Source organism: Saccopteryx bilineata, chromosome 7 (genome assembly GCF_036850765.1).
Source record: "Saccopteryx bilineata isolate mSacBil1 chromosome 7, mSacBil1_pri_phased_curated, whole genome shotgun sequence".
NCBI lineage: Eukaryota > Metazoa > Chordata > Mammalia > Chiroptera > Emballonuridae > Saccopteryx > Saccopteryx bilineata.
The window spans coordinates 31,572,420-31,597,993 of NC_089496.1; the positions used below are offsets into that span (position 1 = coordinate 31,572,420).

Sequence of the window (25,574 nt, forward strand, 5' to 3'; positions counted from 1 at the left end):
TATTGTTAATTTATACAGAAGAGATTAGTTATTATATATTCCATTGATTGGACGGACTGGAACAATAGCTCCAGTTCTGTTACCAGCAGGATAAATGACCTTGAATTAAGTTACCTCTACAGTCATTTTCTCATTTGTGAAATGAGGGCGTCAACCTAATTTTTCTCTCCAATCTTGTAACTTTTATAACTCAAAAGGATGCCAAAACCAACACTAAGCAGTCCTGAAAATGCTCTCCAAGTCTGTTATCTCACTATTCATCTGAGACTTGAACCACCTGCCCTGTGCTACTAAGTGACAAGGGAAGGAGCTTCTGCAGAGGATACAAGTGTTTTTTTTAGTAACCTGGTCCCTCTTGTGGCGGCTTTGACCACTGGCGGTATTTCTTTTCAGAAGTGCCAACAAGTCTCAATAATTTCTGTCCTTGGAGTCATACAAAACAAGCACAATCTGGCTTCTAGTATTAGAAAACAACTATAGTAAGTCCTCAAAATTATGACAGATTCTGCGACTTTAAATGAAAACAAAATCAATTTCAACATAAGACTAACTGATACCAACAGGATTTAAGTTCCCACATGATCCTAACAACATTATAATGAAACTATGTTGAAAACATTATTTGAGGGCCTGATGTATATTGATTTCTGGTTTTTCTTCTTTTTTTTTTTTACATCAGATATCCTTTTCACCTGTCCCTCCTGTGACTTGATTTAATTTATATTATTTTTGTATAGTTTTGGACAAAGTAAGTGGATATTACAGTAATAAAATTGATGGTAAAATAGGAAAATAAGATTGGATATACACATTTTGGAGTAGATATCAAAACCTTTTGATATCTAAGTAATGATATATAAGAATCTTATATTTTTAACATTTGTAATTAAGCCCAGACAAATGTTATTTTAAAGTCTTTATTGACTGAGAATTAAAATAATGCTAATGTTAGATCTTATGCCTCAGACTCTAGTCTTTGCTTTCTAAATGTATTAACTAGCTCATTCATTTTTCACAATAGTCCTAGAAGGTGTGTATATCCATTTTGGAGATTAGATAACTGAGGTATAGAGATACTAAGCATCATGAAATAAAAAATTATTCCAATTATATATTCAAATTATAAAGTATTGTGTATTTAATATAGTTTTTTTCCCCCTTTCAATAAACACTGCTATAGTGTGATAAATCTACTGTTCTCCATATTGGTTGCAAGATTTATAGAATAGTTATTTGTCATTAGCTGGTGAATGCGCTGGTGCTTTTTGTAGTATATCTCAAGTAATCCTCACAGCCACCGCATAAGGTAGGGATGAGAACTACGTGTCCAGGATCACCCGGCTAGAAGGTGGTGGAATTGGTGTTCGAGTCTAGGAAGTCCTGCCTGTGTAGCTCATGCTCTAGTCTAGACGGTGTGCTGCCTCCCGCACCAGCTACACTGCTTTAGCATACTTGACTTTGTTGGGGCAAAAGAAGTAGATGCTTCTTGGCAGGGAACCCCAACTATATAAATACAGACTATATGTGCATTCATCAGGGAAGTCCTCTGAACTTCATTTCTTTTCTTCTATATTAATTTGTAAATAAGCTTACTAGGTGCATATGGGATAAAGACAGAACCAAAACTTGATTTTTGAAGTAAAAGACCGTAAGTGTTTTTATCCTAGGAAGATTGCAGCCAAGATGAGTCAGATTGCTTATTCTGGCTTTAAGGGAAATCTGGAGTATTAAGTGAAATTTTAAAATGGAAGAATATTAGTGATAGCCTGTTAGCTTTTTTTTCAAAGTTTAAACTTCAACTTAGGTTTTATTGGTGGTTAAAGCAGATTTTCTGATACCCAATGCACGTCTATTCAAATTTCTGTCCCAGTTAAACAGAAATATATCTCTTGTGTTGTTTGCTAGTCCCATCATTTGTGCATGTAATCAAGAGTTAATTGTGCCTGACCTGTAGTGGCGCAGTGGATAAAGCGTCGACCTGGAAATGCTGAGGTCGCCGGTTCAAAACCCTGGGCTTGCCTGGTCAAGGCACATATGGGAGTTGATGCTTCCAGCTCCTCCCCCCTTCTCTCTCTCTGTCTCTTTCTCTCTCTGTCTCTCCCTCTCCTCTCTAAAATGAATTAAAAAAAAAAATTAAAAAAAAAAAAAGTTAATTGTGCTTCTGTGGTAAATGATGTGTTTGCTTCCTCTTGCATTATGCTTACCGAGTGGTGCTTAACCTGTAGACAAAGCAGTTCTCAGAATGTCAGATTCAGAATGTGCTTCAAGCTCTTCACTTAGAGATTGAAGTATTGAGAGAAGTTACCGTATTTACCCATGTACAAGACGCACCGTTTTTCGAAAAATTTGGGGTCTAAAATCTGGGTGCATCTTACACAGTGGTTGTAGATTCTTTTTACTTGCATTCTCGCTTTTTTGCATGAATGAGGAGTTGTATGAATTTTATGATGATTGAAACGAGTTCAAAAACCTTATGTAATACATTTTTTTTCCCCCAAATTTCAGGCCCCCAAATTAAGGTGCGTCTTATACATGGGGGCATCTTATACATGGGGAAATACGGTAGTATGTTTGATTCTTTGGCAAGGGAATTCAACTCTTCCTATTTACCTGTTATTCAACAAGAGGATTTAACTCTATTTCTCATATGTGGATAAGTATATTTCTCCAAAAACTTTCCTACTATGTCCTTTTTCCCTTGCAGTTTTGTTTTGGCTTTCTTTGAGGTCACTCGGTCCAACATGGTAGCTCTTCTCGGACCTGCTTTAGTTGTCTGTCTGTGACTGCCACTTTTCACTTTCTTTTTCTCAATGGAACTTAGAAGCATTAAACACATCTCTCTATTAGTCAGATGCTAAAATGAACTTTTTCTATGATGTGTGATTATTTGGCTATTTCACCTCATCTACACAGATATAAATATCTGAAGGAAGTGATAAATTTTTATATTCACTATAGTCAAAAGAATATTCTAATCCCTAAGCACCTAAAATTTCTCCTCTGAAAATAAAGGCACAAAGGTAGCAAATGAATATATGTCAATAGGGGAAATCTATACAAGAAACCTTAGAGAAAGTTTTGAGAAATAAATGCAAGTATATGAGTTTTGAAAATCTGGCTAAAATTGGTGCATTTATAATCAATGACCAAGTCTTTACAGTGTGGTATATTCTCTGTCATTTCCGTTACACAATCCACTAAACTAACTAGTTAGGGATATAGATTTCACAATTGTAACCAAACATTTCTGGTATAATTTTCTAAAAGGGAGGGCTGTGTTGGCCTGGGGGATGAGAGTCTTGAATATTTCCCCCTGTGGCTCTGCCGGCTGGTTCTCCCGTCGAGTAGGGGCAGCCCTGTACACCCTGCTTGGGTGTGCTTGTGTTCAGCCCAGTACACATGCTTTCTCAAGCCTTGTTCAAATACCATATTTGATGAAAACAGCAAACTGCTATTTTTCAAGACATTTATTTATCAAATACAAGTTTGCTTATGAATTACAAATCATCACATTTATATTTTCTCCTTTGTTTTAATAAGAGCTTTATTTTGACATCTAAAAGTAATAATAATACAAGAAGTGGCAACTCAATCAATGTTTAAATGAAAGAACAGTTCCATTTAACCAGTAAGAACTTACACAAGATCGTGGCATTTAGGTTGAGGGTATCTATCTCTTTGGAACAGATCATATGTTATTTGATTCTACTGTGGTGTTGTTAGTATGCTTCATAAGACATAGTGCAGAGCTGCTATGATCTTGAAATGTTAATGCTCTTTTCTTATCACTTTACTGTGTAGATACCCTTCATGAGACCCAACTCTGCCACAGCTCATCCTCGGAGCCAATCCTGGAAACCTCTTTTATAAGTGTGATTTTAAAAATGTGGATAACACTCTCAATAGAATACATAAAGTAAAGGAGAACAGCTATCTTGTCCTTCCCATAAGCTTATCACTGCAAAAAATTGCCTTTGCTTGTCAGGTTTGGATAGAATGTAATTGATTGGTTTGTTACTTGGACTGACAAGGCACTTAATTTGCCTGTGTGGATTTTTTTTATATTTTTTTTTCTTCTACTTTTTTTTTTTTTTTGCACTAATCAGAAATATTTGATATGTGCATTGTTGGAAATTATAGATAATGTTTTGTAGAATTGTCCTGTGAAGTAATGTTTTTCCCTCTTGCTTCTTTGGCAAATGATGATATACAGTATTTGGACTTAACGAAGAGTTATGGAAGCCTATGGGACTTAAATGCAATGTGCTACTTTACTGTTGCTGTTGAACAATACCAGTAACAATCAAGAAAGACAATGCATTCCATTAGTCTGCTATTCTGTTTCATCCAACTTAATACATATATTCATATATGAAATGCCTCATTGAGAAACAACTATAGACTCTTACATTAAACATTGTTTCTACTGATAATATTCAGCAGAAGAGAAAGACTTGTAAAGTGAATGTATTCTAATTTTGGCTCATTAGTTGTAGGTGTGAAAGCACTAACATTAGCATGAAATTTCTACAACTTCAGATTTTAAGCTCATAAGTAAGAATATATCCGTGTTGCTCTCTAGATATGTTTGAGTAATGCCCAAATTTATTCAGTCTTTATTGATTTAATACAAACTTCCTGTGTTCAGTATAATTTTATTTTTCTCAACCTTAAGGACAAGGTTAAGAAGGGAGATACAAAACTTACTGACTATACAACCTGCCAGCTGAAAGATCTTCATCAACATCTTTATCTTTTCAGAGGTTAAAAGAATTAAAATCTGATCTTCAAGCTTTAATGGTCAAGTTTTAAGTCAACTACAGAAATATGTTGCGTGTCATCACTCCATCTTGAACTGATTTAGAAGAGACTCTTGGCTGAAATTGAAATGCACATATACATGTAAATTGTTAAACTTGTTTCTTGGAATTTCCTGGTATATAAATGTTGTCTTGGATATCTTTTCAGGTATAGTGGCAACTGAAAATAGTTTAAACTTTAGGAATAGAGTAGGCAATGTGATAGATAATCAAAAGCAAGTGTAAATATAATGTTGCTGTATGCTAGTAATCTATAGTTATAGTAAGCAACCATATTATTGGATGTTTGCTAAGAGTACTATGTATATAAAATACATATAAACTGAGATTAACTTATTGAAAGATCTTATAGTATTGTAAAAAAATATTAATAACCTGTAGCAAAACCAGTAAGCTTTTCTAAGACTAAGAAAGAACTCTTAATTACACAAGTTTAAGAAAAATGTTCATAATTATTACTATTGCTGAACTCCAGCTGATTTTAAGAAAATATCATTGATTCCCTTTTTCTTAAAAGAGTGTGCTAATGCATTAGACATTGTCTGTCCTTTGATATATGGTGAGAAGTTACTAGTGGGTCATTTTATTTTAGATTTCTTGAGAAATCATTGAGCCTTGGTGGTTTTGGTATCACTATTAATCAAAATCCTTTCCACCTTGGTTCTGGTTAGAATACTACATTATCATCATTCTCCAGCTGCAGTCTTCAGTTGTAGATAGGCTACTCCAGATCTGTTGCTAGTCCTAAGAATCTTTGTCACACATCACAAGTATAAACTGTGTAGTTCATAATTACTGGTTCTAGAAACATGTATTCAGAATAGAACTTTTGAAGCAAGTAGAAAACATTTGCTCCTGATAATCTCCTATATGCTCTCATATTTCCACAGTATAAAAGTTAATCTTTTCCAGTTGGTCCAGTTGCTATTCAAAGGAAATATTATTAATATATACTTAAGAAAATATGAACCAATTCATAGATGTGTGAGAATAAACAGCACAACAGGCAAATGATGGCCATTTGTTACGCAGCAGGGACAGGAAAGCACTAAAATAATAGGAAGGCAATTAAAGGTTGCTGAAATTCAAGAATGACATGGTAGTGTAGAGCAGTGACTCTCAAACTTTACAGTGCATCAGAATTACAGGAAGGATTTGTTATAACACAGATTTCTGCCACATTTTCCTCCTCATCTCCCTTCTCCCCACTTGACTCCTTCCTGGCTCCCAGCAGTTCTGACGCAGTAGGTCTGAGAGGGGGCCTGCAATTCTGCATTTCCAATAAGTTCCTTAGTGATGCTGATGCTGCTGACCAGGGACCTCACTTGAGGACCAGTTGTATATAATATTTAGTTTTAAAAGAATCGTTGTGTTGTGATTGACATTGATTGACTGAATGTTGCATTGATCACCTTAAAAGGCCCCTTAACGTTTTCAAAAATATTTGTTTCTATATAAAAACATTTGTGGTAGTTTCATATACAACACATACAATATAATGTCTTTATTTTTATCAAGTCACTTAAATGTTTACTTTATACCTATTAAGGAGGCAATGTTTTACATCAGAAATGCATCAAAAAACATATATGTCTTCATCCATAATTCACTAATTCCTTTTAAAAGGATTTGAAATTAGGGTTATATTTGAACATGAAAACAAAATTTAGCCTTCACCTATATTCATCTTAAATTTAGAAATAATGTTTCTGCATAACTCATATATCCTTGTTCATTATGTTTCTTGAATGTTTATCTGATTTGACATTTATGGTATTAAAAACAGATTGCTGACCATAAACAATAAGAATATTCATATCCATTATCTTGTTCCCTTGGTTTTGGATCCTACTACTTAATGAGGCCACTCTTTTTTCCTTTTTTTAAACACTATTGTTCTTTACTTGACAAAGCTTAACACTATTTTACTTAATTCACAGTATGGTAATATTTTATGAATATTTCACCAAAATCTTTTCAAGGAACTCATACACTCTGCAGCACAATGGAATAGTAGCATTATTAATTTTGTTTTCTGCAATTGGTTTTGACAGCTGTAACACATATAAGAGATTCAGTTTTAGCATCGTGTGGCATGTGAAGGCAGAAATCTTTTTCTGCAATCTGAGTCAGCACTTTGTAAATGTTACATATACTGAGGATTGTGATTAAAAATATTTCTGAAGTGGACATGCTTTGCAAATGCATTCTTAATGAAAACGTGGGCCTCTTTCTCCCAGCACTCAAGCTAAGACTTTCTGCAGGTCTGCTGATAAGATTCACTGCTGTTCCGGTACATAAGATTTAATGAAACTGAATGCTCGCGCTGAGCTTTGTAAATAAAATGAGATTGACCCCCGGCCATTATCTCATTTATCTGATTTACATTGTAAAATCAAGATCTACACTATTGATTAAAGCATAATTAGTTAATTATGAACAGGTAAATATAAAGTTATGTGGGGCTTGAGCACAGCAGGTTGTACTGCTGAAAATGTCCAAGGGCATGAGCAGGTGGAGATGGGTTTATTAAAGAACAAGGCAGACGTGTTTTAGGTATGGAAATGTCAAATCATTCTCATGCTGTGAAGAGGTACTTGACCTTACTGTGTCTTCTTATATGAATTCTTTATTTCATGTTTCATTTTTTTCTTCTCTCTTTTAATCTTGTAACCTGATTGTGCAGATGTAGGTAACTGAAGTGATCCCATTATTTAAGTAATCATTAAATATGAACTTTACTTTTGATAATTATCCATGCATTTTTCTAATTAATATACTTCCATGTGTAAAGGATTCTTTTGTCTTTTTTACCACCCATTCATTCATTACTGGCTGTGATTTAAGTCTATAGTGGCATTAATGAAATTATGTTTAAGACTTCTATATTAGTCTTATATTTGTGAAATATGATACAAAGACATTTTCTAGTTATTTTGTTCAGAAAATGCTTATATAAGTAATTTGCACTAAAATTGTTGTAAAATATAAGGAATAAAATATGTCTTTATTGATATTAAATGTAATTCTAATATTGGTAGAATGAAGAATTTTGTGCATGTTTGCATTATGTTAAAAGTGATTTAGTTCATGGGCCACAGACTTGCATTTTCTCCATCTTTTAAAATGAGTAATTGAAATAATTGGCTACTATTCAATGAAAGAATCTATCACTAGTGGTTAATAGGAGTTTAACCTATTAACATAATAGGAGGTTATGTAGGAGTTTAAGCTGCCCGTGAAATTTTATTTAAGTAATGTTAATGTTAGTGTCTTTACATGGAAATGATGGAAAAGTAAGAAAATCCAATCCATGAATTTGATATTTAGGTGTTTTTTATTTTGTTTTGTTTTAATGAACAGACATAAGAGTACATATGTTTAGAGTATTTTATTTTACTCTATATAGGCTTGGGAGGGATATAATAAAATGTTTCATTGACATAAAAAGTTTATGGATCAACTTGATCATTAAAAAATATACATTCCTTTTCTAATCCCATGTTGGGGATAGCTTCGTCCTGAAGTTTAGCTGATCATCTGGCTACAAATTATATGCATAAGACGTGCACTTTAAGTGTTTCTGTTAGTTTAAAAAGTAGTTAGTGTACTCTCCTGGTAAAATTATCAATTGAAAATTAGGGGAATTAAAGAAACCCTTTAGAACACTGGCTTTTAGCCTGTTTCTTAGACAAAGAAGGAAATACGTTGTTTCTTTTTTACCTGAATGTATATTCTCAGCAATCAGATAAACATGATTGATTGCCTGTTATATGTATCATAGGACATAAGAACATAAATCATTTTCTTCCTCTTCTTTGTCTAGGGTGCTATACATAACTATGCTAAGTAAGTATTTTAAAAACACATAGATATGTTTATTTGCTCACTACTTTTTATTAAATTAATGTGTAAAAGACCATATGGCTGCTTTATTATTCACATCTGTATCCATTATTAATCTGATGCCTAGGAAATTGTATTTAGTAAGAATCTAAACAGTCAGTTTTTCACTTATCTTATAAATGGGATTAATTTAATCTCATTTAAAACTGTAATTTTAGAGTGCCCTATAGTGTTAATGTGTACAGTAAAGAATATCTAAGCATCCAGTTTGCCTTTTATTAAAAATTTCAGAGTGTTTCTTTACAGGTTAGTTTTATATTCTCTTAATATTTTAAGACATTTCCTTCCTGTTTAATATATGTGCTCTTGGTAAGTTATAATAGTCTGTTTTTGTGTTATTTAATAAAGTATATGGTGTTATATCACTATGCTTTTGTGGGTCAATGACTGCTTTTGCAAAAGACTTTAAAAACATTTTATTCACTGTTTTTTTTGATAAATATATATATTCTACATGTGCTATCATTATATGTTTCCAAGTATATGTAAGAAGTTGAGGTAGAGACCAACATTAATAAGTTAATCAATAACCACTTCAATTCTATTTCGGTGTTTGGTAGCAGAATGATTGCAGACCCATATGAGTTTCTGAATTTTGAGGTTTTAAAATGATATAAATTTGTAACATAGCCAAAATTTGCTAAATGTTACAAAGTGATGTATGTGTACATGAAATAAGTAATCCACTATTTTTACCATTTACATTGTTCTTTGATTTCTAGGATTCTTAATGATATCTCTTATATTTGTCTATGGTTTTTTAATTCTTACAAATTCTGCTCAAGTTCACTGTGTCATTCAGGATATTTTTGTTACCAGCACAAAAAGATTTCTTCAAATTAATCAATACTCTAGTGTAGAAACAATCAGATTTTTTTTTCACGTGGAAATAATTTTAGTCATTGCTGGAAAAAGCTTATATTTCTATATTTGTTTACTGACAGAGCTACCAATTTCAAGACTGAGTTGTTTCTTTTTGGTGTTCTCTCCTTGATTTTACCAGTTCCTAAATGTATTATCTATTATTTTTTGCTATTTCATCTTGGAATTGCAGTTTTTTATTTTCTAGTGTGTGAACTATAACTTAACAGAACTCCCACATCACTCCTTTTTTTTTTTTTTTTTTTTTTTTTTTTGTATTTTTCCGAAGCTGGAAACGGGGAGAGACAGTCAGACAGACTCCCGCATGCGCCCGACCGGGATCCACCCGGCACGCCCACCAGGGGCGATGCTCTGCCCACCAGGGGGCGATGCTCTGCCCCTCTGGGGCGTTGCTCTGATAAGCAAATTCTTCCTTTTCCCTGGAACCCATCACAAATACATTAGCATTCCACATATAGACTGTTTTTCTAAGATGTATCACTGTTGAAGGAATCAGTAAGGATTAAGTCATTTCTAAATGGCATATACTTCAACATTATCGTCTAACAAATCTAGCATATAAAACCTTTCTTTTTTCCCTTTGCATTTATTCTTGAGCTGAAAGATACAATTAATTTGTATTGATTGTAATTGATTTTACAATTAATTGAAATCATCTACAAATCAGAGTTATCAATATAACAACTTGTTCTTAGTTTATTAACTGGAAATTCATAGATATTCCAACAAGAATCATCTGCATACATGAAGGTAAAAAATAATGAATTAAGATTCACCTTTATACTCATCATAGTTTTTGATTTGAGTTATATACCAGAAATCTTAATTTGCAAGTTATTATGACACAGAGTTATAAACTAAATATGCAGTAATTATGTTGTAATTTTATATGAACTAGGGAGATATTAATACCATAACTCTTCACCTATCGAGAGCCCAGATTATTGGCATTCTGAGCTATAAAAACATTGTCCAAAAACCTGAAGTTAAGCAAAAACACTATAGTTACTGAAAATTGGGTCTATGTACTTATCTCAGTATAAATTCTCATTTTCATGTCTTTCTACTGTCAATTTGTCTTAGTAAGTTTACATTTAAATTGATGTGGTTTCTGAATCCATAACAAATTACTGCTGGGGATATGCTGTTTAGACAAATACACTGACAATATCAGCAAGCAGTGCTGATACTCTTCAACTACAACCTACAATGGTTGAATACAGGAATTTAGACAGAACAGCAAACTGATGGTACTCACGCCAAACACAAAAGGCTGGGACGCTGTTAGACATATAGCAACTTCTGGTACTCACACTCATGACCCTGCGATGACAGTGACAGTGTAAATTATATTTATTATATTTTCTTGATGAAGTAAAGAATATGATTCTTTTCAAATTACCCTTTCAAAGATGATTCAGATACTAGTTTTCATCCTTGAAGGAATATGACTTCAGCTATCTTGAAGCCTCAACATTCTCATAAACTCAGAAATATTTATTATACTCTGAAGGTTCCTATAACTATCCATAGATTTAATTTAACTGAAATTTTAACTACTGAAAGGTAAATAAGTTGAATTAAGAAAGAATATAAAATTGTGTGAGCTTGCCATTTAGTCTATATTTGATGTTATTAGCTATATATCATTTATGATTTAAATATTTTAACTTTTTAAATATAACTTAGTTTACAATACTGGCATAGTAAATAAAGTTATTTGATTTTAATTTTTCCATAACTAGAATTATAATAAACATTTTCCCCCAAGTCTGTATCTTGAATCTAAAAAAAGATTTTTGGAAAGGTACATAAGTTTATTTGGTTCATAAGGAGAAAGTTGTATAGAAAGAAATGTATAAACTTATGACTTATACTTGTGTTTTAAGCTTCTTTATACCTGAATAACTCAGCTAAGCTACTACCTTTTCTGAAAACCTTTGATTCCTAAAATGGGTCTTTGGGAAATTGAATTTTGCAGCATGATATAAAATTTTAGTATAAATATATATTTACAGTCCCATTTATTGTGATGGGTTTTATAAAACCAACTGTTTTTGTGTGTTGTTTATAAAAATAGCTGTTTCCTCTTTTTTTCTAATAAAGGTTATTGAATAGTAATAAGCATATATTCAAGTAATGTGGGTGGGCCCTATAATTTTTCTCCTTGGTTTCTTAGTTGTGGATTTCTCAGCTTTTAAATTGTAAATCAGTTACGAGAAACAATATATAAAGAGAATCTGATAGACTGGTTATGAAATAATATTTTTTTAACGTAAAGGAGCACAAAGAAAAGAAGGAATATAATTCTTTCTATAAGATGTATACATCTTTGTTATTTGTTGCTAAATTTTGGTCTTGTTATTCCAACTGAATAAAATATTCTTTTTGTAAGACACTGAAATAATACACATCTTTCTTCATTGTCAGCAGGATGAGATTGTCTGAAACGAAGAATAGGTATGATAGTTTTCTTAGATTTTGTACAACTTAGGTGGCAAAACCACTAGCAAAACATTTATTAATGAGTTTTAATTATTAGGAGGTCCTTTGAAAAACCAAATACACTGAGAAAAGTGACAGGTAAATTTTGAGAAAATTTATATTTGAGAAAACATCTAGTTCTAGAATGGTTTTTTATTTGCTATAGATTTTGAGAGCATGCTATAAACATTGGAGAGTTTATACTCTGCATTAACTTGGAGAACTAGTGATGAGATATAAATTGTATAGAATTGATTACAGACTAGAATTCTTTAGAATTCTAAAAAATTTTAGAACAATCACAATGTTGTGAATTGAATCCATAATTTTGAATTACATATATTTCAAATTATTAAATATTTTTAAGCTATGTAATGGACAAATGATTAATTCTTAAAAGTTCAAAACTGAAATTGTTGTTAGCTTTAAACACATACGGCAGGTCACAGACACTCATTCATATACTCTTAACATTTCTATTATCAAAATGTTCTGAATGAAGTTTTTTGGGGTTAAATTTGATGTTTTATTTTGTTCTTATACCATTATTTCAGGTTTAGATTATTTTTGTCATAAACATTAATTAATAATCTTGTGGGCTAATGGTAGAATTAACAGTGTTAAGGTTGAAATGTGCAATAGTTTGCTATTTGTCTTCAAAAAAGATAGTTTTAAAATATTATTTAGATATACTATAAATCTGTTTACCCTGCAGGTGTGATGAATGCAGACTGTGCTACCATTTTGGCTGCTTGGATCCTCCTTTGAAAAAGTCTCCTAAGCAAACCGGTTATGGGTGGATATGTCAGGAGTGTGATTCGTCATCTTCTAAGGTAAGGGGGAAAACCCTATAAGAAAAAGTCTTGTTCTCCTTCAATCTGATAGCTTTTCTGTATCACACCATCAGCTTCCTGACTTTAAAGAGAATTGGAATATGAAGGATCAACATTTTAATCTAATGCACTTTTAAAAATACATTGTCATGGTGATTTTATTGCCCTTAAGTTAAGGAAAATAAATAGCACTGCTAAATTATATAAATTTGCTCTGTGAAATGGTTTAGCTGTTTTGTGTATTCTCTATGTTATAGTAGCATATTAAATAGTGCTGTGGTAGCCCCCAAAAAGTCACCCTTTGCTTATTTACCACACCTACGGAATAGTGGGGAAATTCTGACTTGAGTCATAGCAATTTATTTTGATAAAAAAATGTATATAGGTATATAAAATATTAATATTTACAAATGTTAACTAAAAGGATAACCAATAAATTCCAATTTTATTTAGTAGATGACCCATCATAATATAAAGTATATTGTGAATGATTATAAGGTCTGTTTTTGAGAAAACTAGTTTTCATATTCTAAAATTTATTTCTGATATTTATTTTAGCTAAGTAGAAAAGATGAAATCTTAGGTCATTTAATAGTTTATCTCCAAATTTAAACTATTGAAGTTATATCTTTTGAATATCATTATTGTAACCTTAAGTGCTGGTAATCTACCACTTTAAGTTTCAGATTTAGGGTGTTTTATTAAAGTATGTGAGTAAATAGCTAGACTCCTGGTACTTGGATTCATTTGACAGAGATAGTGAATATATTTGAAATAAGACATTCTGGTCAACTGCGGGTTAAGCAAAATTTTCTCCCTTAAATAGACATTGGAAAGTACCTGTCTTCTGTAATATGGACTTCAAGCCATATTTTTAAAGTTAAAACTGAAGCTGAATTCCTATCTGATCATGGAATCAAAACTATTCTTTTTATCATTAGTTAAAATGATTTGCTCTAGTTTACCACAGAGGCCATCTGTACACATTTATTCATTTAAAAGTGCAGAAGAGCATTTGATTATAGAAAAAAAATGACTTAAAGGCATTTAAAAAATAACACATTTGTTAAAAGTTTTAAATATTTGTAATATTAAAATAGAACAGAGTATACATTTTATTTAATAAGACCTTTTGCCAAAGATTTTAAACTATACAATATAAAGAATTATTTTTATTTATGTTTTAAGACACAGATTTAAGAGGGAGCACATTCATAATCAAAAGGTTTTATTGCATAATTTAAAAATACTTTCCGGAATTGTATTTAAATGGGAAAAAAATAGTGGCATACTATAGACTTTATATAGTTGTCTTATGAAACTCTGTAGTATAAAACAATTTTTTAAGTGTGTTTTTGTTGTTTGTTTAGTTTCCTGCTCCCTCAATAAGCAAATTAGGAAAGCAATTTTTGAAATGGGATTTACTGCCTTTTATAAATAGGCCTTTTTAAAGTAACGTTTTGAAGAGGCTCTAGACTACTATATGTAGCATTATATTAAATGCAGAGTGGCTTTGTGAAGTTATATAGTAATCATGTTAATGAATATTGAAAATGCAAGGGGACATATTTCAGACTTTGGGAGCGTATCATACATTTTGTAAATGCAGTAGCCATTGAGAAAGGTAAGGTGTTTTTGTTTCTTCTCTCTACCCGAGAATAGGTGTTTGGACTCTGAATGGAAATCCATTAGGAAGGCACATTGTTAGAAAACTTGCATTGTATTTCTATACTCTGACCAGTGATTGAATAGCTATAAACAACCAACATTTTGCAATTTCATCCAAATGTGGTTCTAATTTTTGGAATGTCATAACAGTGAAATGGATTTATATTTTATCATACCAATATGAATATTCTATATTTCTACTTTTTTCCAATGGAAAAAAAAGTTTAATATAACCGTTAAGCTGAAAGTTAAGAAAGTTTGATTCATTTTCTTGAATATTTGCGTTACATCAAGTCTGTTTTGCTCACTTTTGAAGACTTCCATTCCTGACCAGCAGGTAGTAAATTTCTGTTTACATTTTCTCTTAAAAGGTATTTGCTAGTATTGGGTCCCCTGAAGAAAGCACTGAAAATGTCATGCTTTATAAGTCAATGAATTGCTACAGAAGCTTTTAAATTAGGAAAGCAGTATATTATCACTGTAGAAAATTAGTGTCATCTTAGGGCCTAAAAGAAACCAGAATGAAAGTTAATATACTTTGCTCATCCTTCATTTTTCTCTCTCTGCTTTGTAGAATGTTATTTGTTAGGTAATACTGGGTATATTGACCATGTTCATATGTTTTGATGATATGAGAAGTTAAAGCAAAGTTACTGCCAGGAGAAAGGAAGTGAATCAGTTGCCAATAAATTTAGGTAGGGGAAAGTGAATGTGGAATTGTTATAGCCATAAAATATATATATATCTAACTTCCCTTCTCTGTGGTAGTCAGAATTGTTAGGTCGAACTGACTCCTCGAAAATAAGAAATCATTATTTTGCTTAGAATTTTAGATAATACAGGTAAGGGTATATAGTTTAATATATGTTTTAAAATGTATTATACTTAAACATTAATTAACTGTTAACATTGTCTCCAAATTTTACACAGTAGGGGAAATGCCAGAATATTGCCATGTATACTCTCAGTAGCATAATATATAAGGTCTACCAGAAAGTTCTGTCCGTTTCTATCACAACAAGTTTTGACACATAAGCACGTTTATTTGGCGCATGTGTGCCTCTCTATTTTTATCACTTAATGTATACATACTGACGTAGCAAATTAACTAAAACAACGTTGATTCACGTTAGTCTTATGTGTGAAGTGACAGTGTACCCATGGCTACTGATAAAGTTCATTTACGCCACTGTATTGTATACGAATTTCAACAAGGAAGAAATGCTACAGAAGCATGTAGAAATTTATTGAAAGTGTTTAGTGAAGGTCCAGTTTCTGATAGGACATGTAGAAGATGGTTTGAAAAATTCAAAACAGGTGATTTCGACCTTTCTCATAAGCCACGTTCTGGGCGACCATCTTTGATCGATGACAATGTTGTTAAGACCATGTTGGAGCAAGATCCTTTTCTGACAACATCGGAGATTACAGAAAGGCTTAATTCAGCTCAGCAAATCATTTCGGACCATATTTGGAGGATAGGATTGGTTGTGGAAATATATTATTTAATAAAGTTTATTGATGGTAAAAAAAATTTGTATTTTGTTTTATTCCCAAAATGGACAGAACTTTCCGGTAGACCTTTTATTTATATATGGCTTTGCCTTTCAGGTAGCAGGCTTTTTGCTTTGGGCTTTAGGTCACTATGTCACTAATAGGATTATTACTTTTATAAAAAATCCCACAAGAGTCTAAAGATTCATCATATCTAAATATACAGTTTTAAGTTTTAGCACATGAAAGAGAAAATACAACTACGTGTAGTTTTAATTATATTCATTTAGTAACAACTTATGTAGTAACAACTAGTAGATAGGTTTAAAAAAATTTAGATAGAATTGACTATAATATTGTATTAGTTTCAGGTGTACAACATAATGACAGTATTTGTACATAGAGTGAATTTTTATACTACCCACACCCATGAGGTATGGCATGACAAGACATTCTCTGCCTTATCAACACTTCATAAACCTACGGAGTCACTTTAGTTTTCATGAAAAATGAACCACTTCATAGATGCAGGTCTATATCTTTAACATATATGTACACATAGAGACACAAATCTGCACACAAACATGGAAACTCACATGCACAAAACATACTTTCTTACATAGGCTGTCTATGCTTCGAAGACATTGGACAGCAGCAGCAGCTATTCACACAGTGAACTAGGTTTATTCCAGTAGAGCTTGTACATTGCTACCTATCAGCATGAATTCCTATTTCTTTTCTTGCTCTTTACCATGTTGTGAAATACTATTGGTAGTGAATGCTATACTCCTGGAAAAGCACTGCATTTTATTCTTCCTCCTCCGCCTCGCCCATCTCTTACTTGTTCTTTCATCTCCACCTCCATCAATGCACCCAAGCCAAATACCTGGAACCATCTCCAGGCTTTCCCCATCCTTGGCCCGTCAGAATATCCCTGCCTAAGTCCTGCAAAAGTTTTCTTCCTTAAATGTTTCTCCAGTCTCCTCTTTGCTCCTTTTCTCCATTCCTCCTGTCTGGACTCAGTTTATCACTTTCCCTCATTCCATCAGGTCCTCGTATTTTCCAAGCTATGTAAATAGGTCTACTAGACTCATCTCCCCTTTTATCCATTCCCGTTACCAGAGGCCTCCAAAATGAAGTGTCTGTGCCCCAGGAGGTACACAAGATGGCTAATTAAATCAATGCAATTCTGTGTTATATCCCATTTAATTTCTATGTCTGAGTCTGTTTTATAATGTAAATAATACATTAATACCATAGAACAGGTATATAACTTCATACACTTGTACTTATGTTAAGATGCATTTTAAATACTTTTCATATTGTGATATATCAATAAAAGTATTTGAAGACCACAGACCTATACTGCTACGAGTAATCTTACAGAAAGTGTATTTATCACACCTCTGCTTTACATCTGTTAGTGTTTTTTTATTCTTCTACATAGCCAAAAATAACTGCCTCAAATCAGGAAGTTAATGTTACATTTGTACCACCTAATTCTCACACCCCATTCAAGTTTGCCACTTGTCCAGTAATGTCCTTTATAGCAGAATGATCTACTGCAGAATCACTTGCTGCATTTAGTTTCATGTTTCTTTCGTCTCCAATCTTTGCCATTTTTTTACTTCTATTATCTTGCCACTTTTGAAGATAAGGCAGTTACTTTGTAAAATGTTTTCCACTCTGAATATTTCTGATCTTTTCTTGTGCTTAGGTTCATTTTATGCACCTTTGATAAGAATAACACAGATGTGCTGAGTATACTTTTTATCAGGTGACACATGATTTTGATTTGAACCACACAGATAGTGATGTTAACTCTACTCACTTGTGTGAGGAGTTCTCTGCAAGTCTTCTCCATTCTCTTCCCCTTTTATTTAATAAGTAATTTGTGGGGGAAGAACCTTAAAGCTATGTAAATATCCAATTCATTAAATTTTCACTTTCTGTGGTTTTTTTCCCCTTGGTTATTCTGGTTATTATCATTGCTTAGTTTGGTGTTAGAATTGTCCCAAATTTGGTTTAATGGAAGCCACTTTAGACTAGCTTCTGTCACTTCGACTTGGCATCTGTGTCCTTTTGACATAATCAGCAATCTTTGAGTATTTTCTTACTAAAAGTGTTCCAGGCTCAACTTGTACCTTCCATTCCGCACCTCCTGGCACCAGCTCTTTTCCCAAGGAGTGTTTAGAAACCAAGATGTGGGTACTAGACATGCTCATGGTTGCTGGGATGTTGCTCCTGCTAGGTCTTCTCAATAGATGAAGCCAACAACTACATGCATACACACAAATACTTTGTTTCATTGCATTTCACAAATCCTATGGTTTTTATAAGTTGAAGACTTGTGGCAACCCTATTTTGAGCAAATCTATTGGCCATATTTTTTTCCCCCGATTTCATTTGTTCATTTTGTATCTCAGTGTCACTTTTTGGCAAGGTATATGTATACATTGTATTCTTAGACATAATGCTATTGAACATTTTATAAACGACAGGCAGTCCCTGGGGTTCAAACAAGGTACGTGGTATAGGTTTGAAAATGTTTACGTATTTATGCACAGAAAGATAAAAATAAATGTTAAGACAAACATCTGTGCAAGTTTTATTTAATAGATAAATATACCTGTTTCAACTTACATACAAATTCGACTTAAGAACAAGCCCACAGAACCTCTTTAATTCACAGCCCTGGGACTGGCTGTACAGTTTAGTGTGAACATATGTGTATATGGACTGGGAAACCAAAAGAATTGTGTGACTCACTTTATGTGGTATTCTCTTTATGGTGGTGGTCAGGAACCAAATCTGCAATATTATCTTCAACGTATGCCTGGATGTATCTTTATACATAATATATTTACACCTAAATTTCTATGTCTTTATAGGTATTGTAAACTATTTGTTTTCTCCTTATCCATAGCTGTAACTTCATGACAAGAAAACTGGCTCCCATTATTGTTAATATATATTTTTACATTATTAATCCCCTGATATAAAACTAATGTCTTTCCCCCTTTATCTCCACCCCACATGGGTACCTAGTTTGCTTATCATAATCTGATGGCTTTTAGATGGAATTGTTCTGGAAGGGGAGAGAGAGAGAGTGAGGGTATATATTTGTTTGTTTTTTCTAAAGCTCCTCAACTTATTTTAATTAGCAGTCAGGAATAAAAACCACTGTTTTATATATTTATTAATTCTTTAGTCATTACGGTTTTTAAGCTAAAAATTAACTTTTTATAATTTTAAAATACAATACATATAAAACAAATCAAACTTTGACACTTATATGTCATAATATATACTTAGATATAAGATATAAGGTAGACTTAGTATGTATGATATAAAATACAGAGCACAGTTCACTATTCAGTTTTTTTTGTCGGGTATACTCGATTCAGATAGCAACAACTTCTATCTGCTAAAACACCCCAAATAATTTTGACATGGTTAATGAACATATATAAGCATTTATTTTAAAAGTGCTTCACAGGTGCTACTCAGAATTTAGCTATACTTTTATAGTGACTGTGCCAGTTACGATCGCAACTTTCCATCCTTGTTTAAGCTCTGTTTTTGCGAAAAGCCATAGAGTCAACATGATGGGTCATTATCTGACTAGTTCAAGATGGGCTGTCTTAGCTTGGAGAGATGTGGTACATTTATATTTAATGTTTCTAGTATACTACTTTTTTAAATCATAAATATGCATGGAAATCTCATCTAAATCCCTCTGCAAGATTTTCTGGAACTACACATGCCAACTGAGACAAATAGTGGTACTTTTTGATAATCATTGTAATAGAAATCCCTGAGAAGCAAAAGTATAATTTTTTTTCATTTTTGTTTTGTTTTCCAAATTTTCTACATTGAGCAACTAGAATTCTACAGCCAATCTACTTATGTCAAAACAACGTGTGTGTGTGTGTGTGTGTGTGTGTGTGTGTGTGTTCAAGTAAAATAGTCATTGAGAATTTTACCTCTTTAAAACGGAACAATCTCTCCACGGAGTATCTTGCCACACTATATTAAGCAAGCATATTTAATTGAACCTGGAAATATTAAAATGAGCTATCCTTTAAGATTCGATTAAATTTGAAGCATATAACTGACTCTTTAAAAGCATGGGAGACTTTTTAATATTTTAACTATCCATAGGGTCTCTTGGATTTTATTTACATTAGGTTAAATTTTAAATCTTTGAATTCAGCACAGCTGACAGAAAAGTCATTTTCAGGTAAAATTTATACCACTGAACTGTCTTAATTCAGTATTCTTCTAGTATTAGAATAGTTGCGCCTGACTTGTGGTGGCACAGTGGATAAAGCATCAACCTGGAATCTGAGGTCGCTGGTTCTAAACCTGAGCTTGCCTGGTCAAGGCACATGTGGGAGTTGATGCTTCCTGCTCCTCCTGCCTTTTCTCTCTGTCACTCCTCTCTCTCTGAAAATGAATAAATTTTTTAAAATACTTAAAAAAATAATACTTGTGTGACAAGCCTTACTGAGTTCGATTTGCCATTTATACGGAAACAGGTATGTAAAATTCTGGGGAAAAGTTGTATACAGACTCCTACATTATAATCCATATTAAAATCTGTTGTGGTTTGTATTTAAAGTTTAATCCATATTAAAATCCATATTAAGATCTGTTGTGGTTTGTAGAAAGTCTGAGAATTAAAACTCTGGGATGGTTATCCTTGATGATGACTATAGTTAAATATTTAAACTTAAGACTTCCTTTTAGTTAGTATGTAGGATAAAGCCCACGAACTTCCAGTTGTCCTTCTACCTTATCCTAGACTAAGTTCAAGATGTGGCCAGTCACACTAGCATTTTCCCTGGCAGGCAGAAGTGTACGTGTCTTTTAAGCCCTTAGTTTCTAATGGAGTGTCATACTTTCAGATGGGAAACAATGATTTGTGAATTCAATAAAAAGTAATAGCCATTAACAGTTCCACTGTGGGTTTTTTTTGGAGTGTGTTGTTTGTTTAAACTGAACATTTATGTCCTGAGCTGAACTTATTTATTTGTCATGATTGCCTGCTCAAGAGGTTGCTTACTTGATTGTCCTAGACCTGTTTCTGAAATCTATCCCTCGGTAATACTTTTATCAAGTAAAAGTATTCATCAAAGCAAAGAATTGTTTATGGTTATTCTTTATAATAGAATTAGAATCTATGCTGATCTGTTTAGTTTTGTAACCTAGGGTCATTTTCATGCGAACTGAGTAATATATACATAAGCATATTGGTTTACTTCCGTAAGTTATGGTCAGGCATTCCTTTAAGAATCTTTAAAAAATATGATTTCTTTCAGTAAAATTTATCAGTGTTTGACATACATTTTTATATAATTCAGCATCGTATTCACAGAGAAAAAAATGACTAGATCCTGTAAAATTAGACAAATGTTTTCTATATTAATAATTTACAAAACTGAAAAACTAAATTACTTTTTAGTTACATTTACTACAAACTTAAAAAACAAGCCATTTCCTCATTTAGATGGCGTGTGGGCCTGATGCGCTTACATAGCATGCAGTAGAATGCCACCTGTGAGGAGAAACTAAATCATAAAGGAGATAATTAATCAAAGTACAGTAGGGTGCCATACAGAGGCTTGTCTTTCAAAACTCACCAGCTTCATATTATCCTTTCATTTTTAAATTTTTTAAAGTTTTTATTCCTTATTATTTTGAAGGAAAAAAGTTCACTACTAATATTGTAGTTAAGCTGAAAGATATATTATTACCATTTTAAAATAGTAAGAGTGTTTTTACCTTATTAACACAGTATTTGAAATATTAAAATTGAGTTTTATAATATATCAATGTAAAAATTCAGAACAAAAGTAAAATATATTAATATGTAAACCTGTTATCCTAGTATTTGTATATAATGTGAGTGTGAAAGGCATTGTTCATTGAAAATAGATGGTCCTAGTTGAAATAAACTACTAGCCCATTCATAGAATTGTGAAAGTAACACCTGACTGAATAAGCTTGAAATAGAGAATGAGATTTCATGTATTTTAGATGTCGATATAGTTAGTTTATTCCTTCTAATTGATTTAAAATTTAACTATTTCATCATTTTGCAGAATCTGTTAAAAAATGTCTTCTTAACCTACATATTGTGGTTTAAGAAGTATCTTTTTGCCTTCAACTAAGATAGACTTCTTCAAATCTAAGTTAGAAAAATCAAAGAATGAATTCTGAGTTACTAGAATTGAGTTCTGAAGTTAAATATATTCAAGCATCCTACTTATGATGTTCTGATAGAATATCAAGATTGATAAGAAATTATAGATTAGGGTTTGGGGATATAGTGAAAATGTGTTATGCCATGTTACTTACATTTAACATTTATTTTTTGAAGTTTCTGAAATTTGCATATGTATCTATAATCAGTTTATATCTTGAAGTGATAGTTTTTTCCATAAAAATGTGCCATTAAATTTATGAAGTTTCTTACATTTGAGGCATTGCTGAGTAAGAAAATAGAGTAATTTAAAATACTCACGAAAGTCTGTAATATGATGTAGAGAAAATAGCTTTATGAGATTTTGAAAGAACTAAACTGGGTTCATATAGTAACTATTTATGAGGCTTGTGACCTTCAGCAAGGTGCTTCTGGTTGCTCATTTGTGAAAAGTTTAATGGCAATACTTGGAATAATGGAGATACTTGGTAAATGACATCTCTTCATATTTTTAAAAATAATAGCCACAGAGAGAAAAGTTGAAAATTAGTGATAATGTCATGATTTATAAATGTAAAGAATGTTTTTAAGAAGTAATCTGAAGAGCAATTTTCTGTGTGTGGATGTGTGTGTGTGTGTATTCATACATACTAACTAAAATTATATGTCTCTTTCAGAATTTCACAGTACAGTAAGGTTATACGTTCTTTATACACAAAAACGCCTATTTGTTTTAATTTCTTGCTAGAGTTAAGAGGCAATGAAAAGGATTTTTTGATTAACCTATTTTTAAACTAAGGCACTTATGGCTCTCTAGGCTTTTAAAATCGTGGACTACTCCATAAGGTATTTTTGCTAAATTTATTGTATACCATTAGCAAATATTTGGTATATTTTATGTTGATGGCAATGGCTATTTCACATTAAATATAGAATTATGGTCCTCTGTGAATCACATAGATCGTACATTAATGTGTTTATTTTATTTTATAAGTAGATAGCATTATATTTAGAAAGTGAAGATTTACTTTTATATTTAAACCAGTGGCTCCACCAAATAGTGAACACTAGGAAGATATAACTGATGTGGGCATAAAAGGGAAGCTTGATTTTAATGGAAGACATGTTTTGTTAATAGGTAAAGAAATACTCAGGAAATTTCCTGTACACTGTGGATGGAAGGGTATTATATATCAAGGTCATAAAAGCTATAACTTGAAACTGAAATAAAAATATGATAAAATTTAAAAGTAACAAACACTGAAAACGGGTTTAAGATCATTGATGTGCCCACTTTGTCAAGGTGTATGCAGTTTTCGAACATAAAAGATTTATCAAGCCTAACAAATGTCTTAGAGAATAGGCATCTATCAGAAACATCCTTTTATTGTATAAATGTTTGAAAAATTTTAAGGATGGAAATGTGAGAAATTCTAGGCTAGCATGTTCGCATTCCTTGTGGTATATAGAAATTAAGGTTATTAACTTTTAGAGCAGGGGTCCCCAAACTTTTTACACAGGGGGCCAGTTCACTGTCCCTCAGACCGTTGGAGGGCCAGACTATAAAAAAAAAACTATGAACAAATCCCTATGCACACTGCACATATCTTATTTTAAAGTAAAAAACAAAACGGGAACAAATACAATATTTAAAATAAAGAACAAGTAAATTTAAATCAACAAACTGACCAGTATTTCAATGGGAACTATGCTCCTCTCACTGACCACCAATGAAAGAGGTGCCCCTTCCAGAAGTGCGGCGGAGGCCGGATAAATGGCCTCAGGGGGCCGCATGTGGCCCACGGGCCGTAGTTTGGGGACCCCTGTTTTAGAGCATACTGTGTAAACACATTTAGAATTTCATGATATAATTTTGTGTCTTCAATATGTCCTACAGTATTTATGCCAAGAAAAAGCCTCATTCTTAAGGAAAGTAACGCCTTTCTTTTAGAAAGGTACATCTCAACATGTCCTTCATATGAATGAGTCGAAGGGCAATGACTTACACATGTAACTTCTTCAGAACCCTATTTTATACCCCATTGTCTCTCCCTTTCCGCCACCCACTGCTGAATCCCAGTGTAAGAAATCCCAGTCAGCCCTTTGTATCATGGATTTTATATCTATGGATTCAACCAACCAAGAATTGTAGTTAGTTGACTCTAGGGATATGGAGCTTGCAGATATAGAGGGGTGCCTAAGGACTTGAGAATCCCAGGGTTTTGGCATCCCCAGGAGACTTGGAACCAACTGCCCATGGATACTGAGGGATGACTGTCCTTCCTTAATGGCAGCATATAAATTTCTTTGTTTACTTTCATGTTACTTAAAACTGAGTATCTCTTTCTGGGAATACCATCTATGCTGTTATTAACATAGTTTCCTTTGGTGGAATGTTGAGTAAGGCGAATGATAAGACTGGTCTCCACGGCCTCACAGCCCCACTCAGTTCATTCATATTCCGTATTAAATCCTTAGCTTCAGTTCCCATTTCGACAGGGCCCTATGAGCCGCCTTTAACTAACTTTAATAGGTTAGGTGAACATCACTTTATTCCTTCTTGTGCTTTATTTATTGCCAAAAAGTTTGCATCGAATTTAAATCATAAATTGTAATGTCAGAATTTGTCAATGCACATGGCCCAAATGTCAGTGATTTCTCCTCAAAGTTAGTCTACAAACCACCTGCCCCAGGATCTTCTGAAGTACTATTAAGTATGCGGTCTGGCAGGCCGCGTGCAGTACTGCTAAGCCAGGGTCTCTGGAATGGTGCTTAAGAATCAGCATTTTTCAAAACATCGTAGATGACAATGATGGTTATTAAAATTTAAAAACCTCTGCTTTGGACCCTAATCCCTTTTACACCTACTGTAAATCCTTTACACCTACTTTTGTCTCTAATTTCAGTATTCAGACTTTTGCTGTTCTCTTCTAGGACTGTCTTTTTAACCCCACCGCAGGTTCCAGGTAAAGTGACGATGCCTGATTCAGGTTCAGTAGAGTAGCATTCCCGGGTTACTAACATACCATATGCCCATTCTTCTTTCCAAAGTTTTAAATGACCCAGTAATGTCTCAAGGATCTTCTCTGAGCTCTTCCTCCATTACTCTGCTCCATCGTCTTGCTATTTCTTTCTGGTAGTAGACACTGTTGGTAACTTCCTACTTTTTACAAACTCCTTTCTTGCCTGTGGTCTCCAGGTTTTCTCCCTTCTTAGCAGACCGTTTCTTTTGTCTTTCTGATGGGTTTTCTTGGCTTGTTTTCACAACCTTCTTTTCTC

The 25,574-nt window shown here is 32.8% G+C and overlaps 1 protein-coding gene across 2 annotated transcripts in view; it reads left to right on the forward strand.

Moving 5' to 3' along the window:
* The window catches only part of PHF14 (PHD finger protein 14), a 184,612-nt gene that overhangs the window by 106,913 nt on the left and 52,125 nt on the right, over positions 1-25,574 (forward strand). For both annotated transcript variants that reach the window (XM_066239510.1, XM_066239509.1), the window contains exon 17: positions 12,808-12,925. In XM_066239510.1, the coding sequence (XP_066095607.1) occupies positions 12,808-12,925 (118 nt within the window). The remainder of the gene's footprint in view (positions 1-12,807; positions 12,926-25,574) is intronic.